The following is a 10,806-nucleotide window of genomic DNA, read 5'->3' as shown; positions in this document are numbered from 1 at the left end:
AATGCCGTGAATATTAGATAAGGTGACCATATAATTTATGATCTAAATGGGATGCTTTTTAGATTTGAAGGAGGCACTATTAGTAATAATGCCAGTATAACAGGCATAAACCAGGACTATTTTGGTGCAACTGGGTTGGTGCTTACCATATTATTAGATAATGCACATAAGATGCATTATACGTAAAGTGACTGTATCACATAGTCAAATGGTAGCTTTTATTAAAGTTTATGTATGCCGGTATACGAATATGTATAAAATCTTCACTTTAAAAGAAGCATTTTTAATTGGCAACTAAGACAGTCCTAACAGTTTTTGTTTCTGTGTGTTTTGGCTGGCAGTGACTGTTGCTTTTTAAAGTAGCTCGAATTTTCCTAATTAGGATATTTGTATTAATATTCGCAGGTGGAGAATGCTGGAGGAGACCTGAAGGATGGCTGCCACCGCTACGAAGGAGCCGTTGTCATTCTGGATGCTGGCGCGCAGTACGGGAAAGTCATAGACCGGAGAGTGCGGGAGCTGTTCGTGCAGTCTGAAATCTTCCCCTTGGAAACACCAGCATTTGCTATAAAAGAGCAAGGATTCCGGTAGACTTTTCACTTACGTTTTTCTGAGGAGACTGAGCTTAGATTGTGGGCTATTTTATTATCATTTTGCTTGGGCACTGCATTTTTTATGAATATAAGACATGGAATGGTTTTACAAGAAATTTCCCATAGTTCCGATTTTTAAAAATTTAAAGGAAGAATTTGTTTTTCAGTTAAAAATATTACCTAAATTTTAATGGCACAGTTATAAAAACTTATAATTTGAATATGTTATGTCATATAGGATTTCTGGGTCAGACTAAAACATAGCTATTATGGTCATTCATTCATTCACTGATCCCAGAACATTTGATCAAAGAACTATGTAGCGACTGGAATTCCTAAATGAGAACTCCGTGTATAGCAAGTCTCCCTTGCTTCCTATCCTAAGAAACTAATTCTAAAATAAGATTTTGTAAGCCCAATATAAGGGATGATTCCACAGCTTGTACTCTCAGAATAGTCAAAACGATAACCAACTTGTATACAGTTTCTTCTTTTAATAACTATTTCTAGTTAGTACTATACCTTTTCTCATGGAATTACTGTTCTTTGTTATTCAGAAGTAAGCAACTGCAGTTTATATCTTTAATTGGCTCTTAAATGTTAATGCTATGTTTCTTCCAAAGTATCATGTTTTTTTAAACATTTGTTTAATGGAAAAAAAATAACTTTTAAAGACTATAACATGTATACATTATCCTGTGATTGTGAACTAGAGTGAATGGGAAGTCAGATAAGCAAATTTAACTCTGTTCTAGTCCTAGGATACAGATTAAAACAGCTATCTTTTTTAAACTAGAATTTTAGAGGAAGATGGGAGTCTTGAGTTCATCAAGTCACCTGTCTCCACACGCCAGCAAGAACCAGTTTTAGGGGAATCAAAAAACTTTGTGAGAAATCTGAATGGCTCTCTGTCAAATCCAAGCTTCTTCATTTCTCCCACCCAAAACAAACCAACAAATCTCCAGCAAACTAATCCAGATAATTATTTTAAAATAGGTGGACAAATACTTGGCAATAGAGGTCTAATTGTTTTTTGTTTTTTTTTAATCACCTGATCATAAACAGTTCCTGGGCCCTACTTGTGCCTAGAGCTTTTCTGTGTAGGAGAATAGGAACTATAGCATTGTGGCTTTTATTACTATAGTCCTCTCTGTTGAGATGTCTGTTTGAACACCCTTTTTCTAGAATAAATGTTAGTTTTATGACATAAGAGACATCTTAACCTACCTGTTTTTAGAACCTTGATCTTCCTGATAACAAAAAATTTGTGTCTGGAATGGCTTATGGCTTATTGACCTTGTAATTGCAAGTTACTTTAAAAATAATAGCAGGGTAGAAATAGAAGACTCAGAATGAGTGATTAACTTTTCTCAAGACTTATTAAGATAAGAATTTTCATAATTGGTTTAAGTACTGCTTGAGTTTTATCCTTGACTAAGACTGTTGCCTTTTCCGGTATTAAGAATCTTAGAGCCTTGAGTTGCTTATCAGGTTAATGAGGGATGCTGGGCAGTCCCATGATGGTTATTAGCCTTTATAAAACTATATACAGCATACTGAAATTCTAGAGGTCATGATTATTAAATATGTTTTATAGAATTTTAGTTTCTGCAGTTTTAGGGAGCTAGGTTACATAGCTACCCTTAGGGCTAACCCCACAACCCTTTAAAATTGTTATCTTAAAAGATGTTAGCATTTATCATATAAAAAAGCCTTAGCTTGCTGAGTAATTTTTATGAATTTGATCTTTGTTATATTATTGTTCTGGATGTATTATAGCTTTAGCATTTTAGTTTGTATGTTTTTACGTGGCAGGCAGCCACTAATTATAAAGTGAGTTGTAATCTAATTTTGTAAGTAGATTTTGGTTGGATCTTGTGCATTTTCCTTTAGAAATATATGTAAATCAGGATTCCTACAAACTCATGCTTAAAATGAGCCTGAGGGTACCTTAAATTGAGTAAAGGGCATAAGCATGCCTGCATTATATAAGTAGAACATAAGTCCTGTAATGGTGCATGTCTCTGTGATTCCAGTTATTTGTAGCCATGCTCTGAGAGTGATGGCTCAGTGTTGCCAGATTTTTTTCCCCCTTCATTTCCTAAAGAAAATCCAGGAATTTGAATTTTTACGTAAAATTCATAATAGTATTAAGATGTTCTAAGTTTTTTTGAGTGAATGCAGAGGGCCAAATTAGATATATCAGTGGCCAGGTGAGGAACATAGGTCTCAGTTTGCAGCTTCCTTTATACTAATAGTTTGACTTCCAAGTTAAGCCATAGAATGCTCTGTAAATTGTAACGTAACTAAGTTATAATATTGACATGGGGTCTGGGAGCAGGGCATATGGGGCACAATTGATGTTAGTCCCCTTTCCTGAGTCTCAGGTAAAACTGTAGAGGGTGTTGGGCAGGTTTTAAACAGGCAAAGTTAGGTAATTTTTCACCTTCCGCTATTCTTTGTTGTAGAGTATTTTACCCTGAGTCATTCAGGGCCCTTCATAATACCTTCAGTTGTCCTTTTGTGACCTGCTTTTACTCCTTGACTCCCTGAAGGACCTATATTTTTTCCTTCTCCCTTTAGAATTCTTTTTACTTCCTCTCTTGATGAGGAAAAGAAAACAAATTCATTGCTAACCTTCATAGATAAAAGCATTGGTATTTATATATTTAGAAGTTTGTGCTTATTAACAGGTAAACGAATTGATAGACTTCCACACAGTGTAATAAAGTAGAATAATTAAGCTGTGTGGGAGAATATTAATTAGCTGCGATAGACTCTGGATATTCTGTAATATACTGAAAACATAAAATCTTGGAATCTGTAGACTTTGTATAAAAATTAGAAATGAGAGGTTCTTCAGTGACTGTTCTTCCTTAAATCCACAGTGCTATTATCATATCTGGAGGACCTAATTCTGTGTATGCAGAAGATGCTCCCTGGTTTGATCCAGCAATATTCACTATTGGCAAGCCTGTTCTTGGAATTTGCTATGGCATGCAGGTACATCAGTGAATTTGACTTAAGAATTGACTTAATTTTGTTCTGTTTGGGACTCCTATCTTACTGGTATTTAGAGTATTTAAGATATTTAGTTGTTTGAGATAATTTATACACATTATAACTGTTTATGAGTTGCTGCACTAAGTATAGCAGAACTAACATGAGTGGGAATCTATTTCCAGAAAAGTAATATATTACTGCATACAACAAAACACTGTCCATTAAAAAACCAAACAACTCAAACATTCAAATATACATAAAAGGAGCAGAAATAGTACACAGAGCTTCTGTATACTTTTGCTTAATTTCCCAATTGTCAACATTTTTAAGCATTTGAAAGTAAGACATGTCTTTTTTACTTTTTGTATTTCCTAAGTACTAGGACCCTTTCCTACATAACCACAGTACAGCTATTAAAATCACAAAGTTAACATTGATTCAGTGTTAGTATCTAATCCATAGGTTCTATTCACGATTCATTGTCTAATTAACATCCTTTGCAAGTCCCGGATCCAGTCCAGGACTATGTGTTCTATTTAGTTGTCTTGACTTTCTAGGCTCCTTTAGTTTGGACCCATTCCCCAGTCTTTCCTTCTCTTTCATGACCTAGACAGTTTTTTTTTTTTTTTTTAAGTACATTCCAGTTACTTTTTAGAATATTCTTCAATTTTGGTTTGTTTTATGTTTCCTCATTATAACATCCAGGTCATATATTTTTGGCAGGATTACCACAAAAGTGATGCTCTGGTCTTCTCAGCATCTCATTAGGAGACACATGATATTGATTTGTGCCATGACAAATGATGTTAATTTTGATCATGTGGTTATGATGGTGTCTGCAGGTGTCTCCACTGTAATACTAATTAATAATTATTTGTACTTTGGAGTTGTATCAAAAACAAGAATAAATAGGTACTAGTTGTGGTCTTGAGCTAAGCTATTCTTCTGTGAGTTAAATGTTTAGAAACTCATTTTGGCTGTTCTAATACCTTTTTTGCTTACTTTATTTTTAAGTAGCATATGTTTACCAGAGAAGTAGAATGTGATTATTGAATAAGATGATAGAAAGATAACACTGAGCTAGTTAGATGCTGAATTCTCACTTATCAAATAATGATTTATTTAGTAAGATCTGTTTACTAAGGAGGTGGGAATTCAAATAAATACATTTAAGAAACATTGTCCTTGGTGATTATAAGCAAAATGACTTTCTAGTTGAGATAATTTTTGACAGTGTACCTTATTTAACCAGATCATCTGAACATTGAGTTAACTGAGAAAGTATTCCTTGAGTAATATAATATTATTAATTAACATTTTATAGTATTTTGCCTTTTCTGATGTCAGAAGCAATGTAATTCTTTTTTTTTAACTCAGAATTTTCTGCTATGATAAGAATAACCAAATAAATATAGTGACTGTGGATTTACTAGTTTGTCAATTGTCTTGACCTCTTTTCCCTGTGCCCCCTGTTTGGCCTAGCACATACAAAAGTGGAAGGGATGACAGTCACAATACAAGTGGAATTAATATAATTGTGAGATCTTATGATCAAAATGGGATTGGTGTTAATTAAACTATCAGCTTATTAATTTCCTCGTTATATTCTGGTCCTCTCTATTTGATTATTGAAAATTAGCTGTTAATTTTTAATTTCTTACATTAAATTACATTACAGTCTTAATAATAAAGATTTTGTATTTTTTTTCTCCCAATGACTGAGTTGTTTTAAGTCTTTGGATTGAAGATAATTTAAATTTTTGTAAGTGGGCAAAACGGAGTCATTTAAAAATAACAATCTGGTTGAAACTGCTGTGCTTTAATATGAATATTACACAGAGGGAAGCTGTAAAAAGTAGAAAGTGAACAGACCAGTGTATTTTCTTCTAGCTGACTCTGGAGCTCTCAGTGAAGGGAAGACATATAAATCATAAGTATTTTTATTTTTATTTTTGATATAAAAGCAGGATATTAAAAATCACTGGTCTATAAAACACTTTTAGCAAGACTTCATTTTTTGCTAATTGTTTGTTATGGTTACCACTTTGATTTAGAGGAAATACTGATCACTAAAAATTACGTGAAGTACAAAGTACAGAATTTACAACAATGGATATTTTCTTTAGGCAGACAAGGATTTTTAGAGTAAAAGGCTCTTTTTCTCCCATTAATGTTCTCTGAAAAGCCAAATGGTACTTATGAATTTGACTTGGGTAATAACTTATTTTTAGATTTTCCCACTTAATATTCTAATGAATATATTTTCTTAGAGCCTGCATCTTGATTGAGTTGAATGTTGGAAATTGGCTCACTTTTTAAATGTACCTTGGCCTCAGAATATATTTACATAATTTATTGATCTCCTTGCCACAGTAGTCAATATTAATTATATAGTGCAACTTATAATTAAGTTAAATGGTTTTTAGTATATTGAGAGGCATTATAACATTCTGTAAAGAAGAGTCTCACAAGATTTTTTTTTAAGCACCCACTTATAGTTAAATAGGTCTGGAAAATGCTTCCTTAATTTAAGTGATCTTGGCTGACTGTTTCTCCATTATGTCCTCTATATAATTGTAAGGCCAAATTTTTCTGTCATTCAATAGGTATCTTATGGTAGCCAGAGCCAGGCCTGCTCATGTTAAATGTGCAAAAAATTTTGCCTTTATGCCATCCTAGCTTTCATAGTAGGATAATGGAATTGGCTGACGATGGTCTTTTAGGCAGAAATTGTCTTTTTCCATAAAATATTGATCTAGATGATACCATCTAGCTAATAGGCTGTTTGTAAAGGACTGCCACTTCTTAGTGACTATTATTTGGGTAATTTTAGAACCTAAGGTCTCTAGTGTGTACCTTTGCCCTCCATGGCATCCTGAAATTTTAGTAATTTCAACCTCTTATGTACTGTATTTTCCCATTAACTAGACGCTCTTGTCACAGCCTTTCTAATTATTTCCTTTTAATTCTTCCTATTAATTAATTAGGAAGAAAGACGGAAAAATAATTCTTTAGAAGAAAAAATTATTTGCTTTTTTCTCCTTTTATCTCTATTACTGATTTAACTCCCACTTCCTTTATATTTTTCTTCACATTCTTCTTTCTTCCCACCAGAGGTAACACTTTTCCTGAATTTTGTTATTTCCCTCTTTAAGCCAAAATAGAATATTAAAACAAAAATTCAGTAAGACGCAAATCGTTTTATTATCAGAAAGTTATCCCCTCCTCCCACAAACACACACTTAGCTGATTGTTCAATTCCTTGCACTTTCAACCTTAAGTAATGTAGTCTGGAACCAAAAATAAGCGTGAAAGCTGCCTCAACAGGTAAGATAGCTTTAAACTTTACTGCAAGCCATTGGCTTTAAAAAAGCCTTTAATTAAGACTTTATGGACTTTTAAATTGTGTAGCGTTCCAACAGCATTGGTTATCTTGATCACTCAGCTGTCGTCTAAATAAGAACTTCAGATTAGGGGAGGCAGAGGTACACGAGGTTTATTGAGTGTATAGAAGCAAATTTTATTCATATCTTGAAAACAAGGAATATAAATTATTAAATTAGCATAACAGAATGGATAATTTTCTTTTGATTTATGTTTACATCAATTTATTTTCTCTTTGAACAGATGATGAATAAAGTATTTGGAGGTACTGTGCACAAAAAAAGCGTTAGAGAAGATGGAGTCTTCAGTATTAGTGTGGATAACACATGCTCGTTATTCAGGTATTACAGATATTTTTAGATGAATAAGAATGGTGGTAGAGTAACTAGTTTAAAGTTGGGATTATATGCTTCAAAATTGGAGATTCCAAACTCTTTAAGACAAAGTTAAGGCCACTGGCCAAAGATGTCATTGTCATAGTATTTTATTTGTCTTCCAATTGAGTGTGTCAAGACAGCAGAGTTTGGTGGTGATGGTAAGTGAGCATAAGAAAAGCACTTGTAACATAATTTAAAAGCACCTCTGCAGTCTTGGACACCTACTTGGGATTGCATATTATAATGCCAACATTTGCAATTTTCCCTTTTCACTTGTTGGTGGAATGTGCTTCTAAACATGAATGTGCCAGATATAGTGAATGGGTACCGTTTTAAACTGCCCTGCATCTGCCAAATGCATTCGTATACTTTTCCTTCACCACATTCTTGCTGGGTATTTAGCAAGGTACCATTTATTGGACTCATTACTTAATATGTGTTGTGTTTGCTTTCTTGTCACTTTTCTACATTGAGAATACCTGGAATTGCTATCTTTTTTATTATGGTGAATGTATTAATTGATTTTATTGCTGCATGTTAGTAGGTTAGGTGCTATAGCTTTAATCTATGTAAAAGTTGGTGAATGAGCTGTTCACTGGCTTCCTAGAATTATTTATCTTCTGCTTTACCAAAAAAATCACTGAATTTTCATTCAGTTTTCTGAAACACCAGAAAACTTATATTTTAGTCACATGCTTCCCTTTTGGGGTTTTTCTGTGTTTTGGGGAAAGCCCATTTTGATGGACTATTGATTACTTACTTATTTCTTTATGACCTAAATTTTTATTTTAAAACCACATTTCCCTCTAATTGCATTACATCTGTAAATTGTAGGATGATGTCTGTTAACGAGCACATGTAGTTTTTATTATCCTTTTTTTACCTGTGCTAATTATTTTTAATTATAGGTTTATTTTATTAACATAAATCCTTAAAGATTCCATTGATTCGTACCTAAATTAATTCTTAATGAATAGTTTTCTCCAAATTGGACAGATCAGAATTTTTTTTAATTGAGTAAATTTGATGTGTAATATTGTATAAGTTTATGGTATACAACATATTACTTTGAAATATTTAAATACTGTAATATGAATACTGATATAATGATATCACATTACATAGAGCATAATGTTATTGTCTATATTCACTATACTGTACATTAGATCCTGTGGCTTATTTACTACTCCTTATAAGTTTATACCTTTAAACACCATTACTCTTACCCATCCTGCCCCCAATGCCCCAGCCCCTTGGAACCACGATTTCACTCTGTTTTATAGGTTTAACTGTTTTAGATTCTGCATATAAGTGGTATAATACAGTACTTGTCTTTCTCTGATTTATTTCACTTAGCATAATGTGCTCAAGGTTCATCCATGTTGTTGCAAATGAGAGGATATCTTCCTTTCTCATGGCCAAATAATATTCCATATTGTATATGTACCATATATTTTTTATCCATTCATTTGTTGATGGGCATTCGGGTTGTTTCCGTATCTTTGCTATTTTGAGTACTGCTGTAATAAACATGGGAGTGCGTATATCGATCTTTAATGTTCTCACCACACACAAAACGGTTAACTATGTGAAATGATGGATGTGTTAATTAACCTTATTGTGATATGTACGTATACACACACACACATAAAATCACATCATCGTGTTGTATAGCTTAAACTTACACAATGTTATGTCAGTTATTTCTCAAAGCTGAATAAAGTAAAGCAGAAGAACCTCTTAATCATGTCTGTAATTAAGGTATTTGTGTGCTGTGTTTTACTTTTTGTATGTTTAGGAGCCTTCAGAAAGAAGAAATTGTTTTGCTTACCCATGGAGATAGTGTAGACAAAGTAGCTGATGGATTCAAGGTTGTGGCACGTTCTGGGAACATCGTGGCAGGTGAAATTCAGATTTCATTTTTAAAAATTTATCTAAAGAGTCTAAGAATATGTTTCTGTATGAGGTACTATTTTTGATTTTTCTTAATTTTTTTTAAAGATATAAATGTCATAGGATTAACCATTAATTTGTGAAGGGAATTAATATTAGAAGGATTATCTAGAAGTCATGTACTAGTTTGCTCTGAAGTATTTTAAAAAACATTTATCCTAACATAAGTTTTTCAGACATAAAACATAGCAGCTATACTTTTACAGCTCAGGAAAAATTTGAGAATTGTCCATCTTTCTAACATGCTATATTCATAATTGCCTTTTTAAGTGCCTTTCTTAGGTGTATGTAGTCATGTATCTTGGGTGTCTGTAAAATACTAGACTAAGCACTCAGGACATTTCTTTGAACCAGGGTAGGCAAATTATGACCTCTGGATCAAATCTAGCCAGTAGCCTATTTTTGTATGTCCAGGAACTAAGAATGATTTTTACATTAAAGAGTTATAACAAAAGAGGGAGACTGTGTTTCACAGAGCCTAAAAGTTTTACTGTCTAGCTCTCTGTAGAAAGTTTGCCATCCTGTGCTCTAAAATCATTTTTGTTCTCTCCTTTTTGGAGGAAGAAGAATTAATTTTCTTCCAGTTTGTAAACATCTGCTTACGTGAATAGCTGTAATGTAAATAATCACCAGTGGTCCTAGAAATCAGTAGAAGAAAAAAGTGGGTTTATCAATGAAATTCTTTTTGTTTGAAATGCCATATTTAAATAACAAGTTGAGAAAAAGATTTGTCATGAGTAAACTGAATTGAGTAATCTGTCAGTTACTTCACAGACTTATATATTAGCATGAGAATGATCAAGAATGGTTTTCATATTGAAATATTCTGACTTCATATAAAAGATTAGCAGTGGTGGATGGCTTATGTATTTTTATTCATTCAGCAAATATTTGAGTACCTACTATGTGTTAGGCACAGTTTTAGGTGCCAAGGATACAAAATGAACAAAATCTTTATATAACATTTTGGTTAGAGGAAGGGATGGGACAGACAGTATACAAATAAATACAGAATATATCAGGTGTCAGTATTTATTAAGTGCATTGAAAAAATAGGGGAAGAGAGGAGTGTTGTAGAGTATGTGTAATTAGGGTTGTTAATGTTTTATATCAGATATTCAGGAGAGTAGTTCCTTAAGATGACATTAGACATTAAGGAAGTAAGAGCTGACTCTTCTGGATATTTGGGGGAGAAGGAAAGAGCAGTACAAAGTTTCTGAGATGCGATCATGGTTGAACAGCAAGGAGACTACGTGGTCGGAGTGGAGTAAACATAGAGGAGAGTGGTAGAAGTTGAGGCCAGAGAGATTGTTGGGTACCAGAACACAGTACCTTTGAGGCCATTACGAAAACATCTTTACTCATAGTTAGGTGGAATTTTGAATAAAGGAGAAATGTGATCTAATGTGAGGATTAATCTGGCTACAGTGAGGAGAAAAAAGACCGGGTCAAATGTAGAAGTAGCGAGGAACCTGTGGTGATAATCAGGAAAGAGT

General features: G+C 33.2%; 1 protein-coding gene across 2 annotated transcripts in view; it reads left to right on the top strand.

Moving 5' to 3' along the window:
- The window catches only part of GMPS (guanine monophosphate synthase), a 56,764-nt gene that overhangs the window by 21,377 nt on the left and 24,581 nt on the right, over positions 1-10,806 (top strand). For both annotated transcript variants that reach the window (XM_006908209.3, XM_025044221.1), the window contains exons 2-5: positions 406-587; positions 3,482-3,596; positions 7,224-7,321; positions 9,156-9,259. In XM_006908209.3, the coding sequence (XP_006908271.1) occupies positions 406-587; positions 3,482-3,596; positions 7,224-7,321; positions 9,156-9,259 (499 nt within the window). The remainder of the gene's footprint in view (positions 1-405; positions 588-3,481; positions 3,597-7,223; positions 7,322-9,155; positions 9,260-10,806) is intronic.

The sequence above is a fragment of the Pteropus alecto genome, unplaced genomic scaffold, assembly GCF_000325575.1.
Source record: "Pteropus alecto unplaced genomic scaffold, ASM32557v1 scaffold81, whole genome shotgun sequence".
Classification (NCBI taxonomy): domain Eukaryota; kingdom Metazoa; phylum Chordata; class Mammalia; order Chiroptera; family Pteropodidae; genus Pteropus; species Pteropus alecto.
The sequence above is the reverse complement of the archived record's forward strand: the minus strand, read 5'-3'. Positions and strand labels throughout refer to the sequence as shown.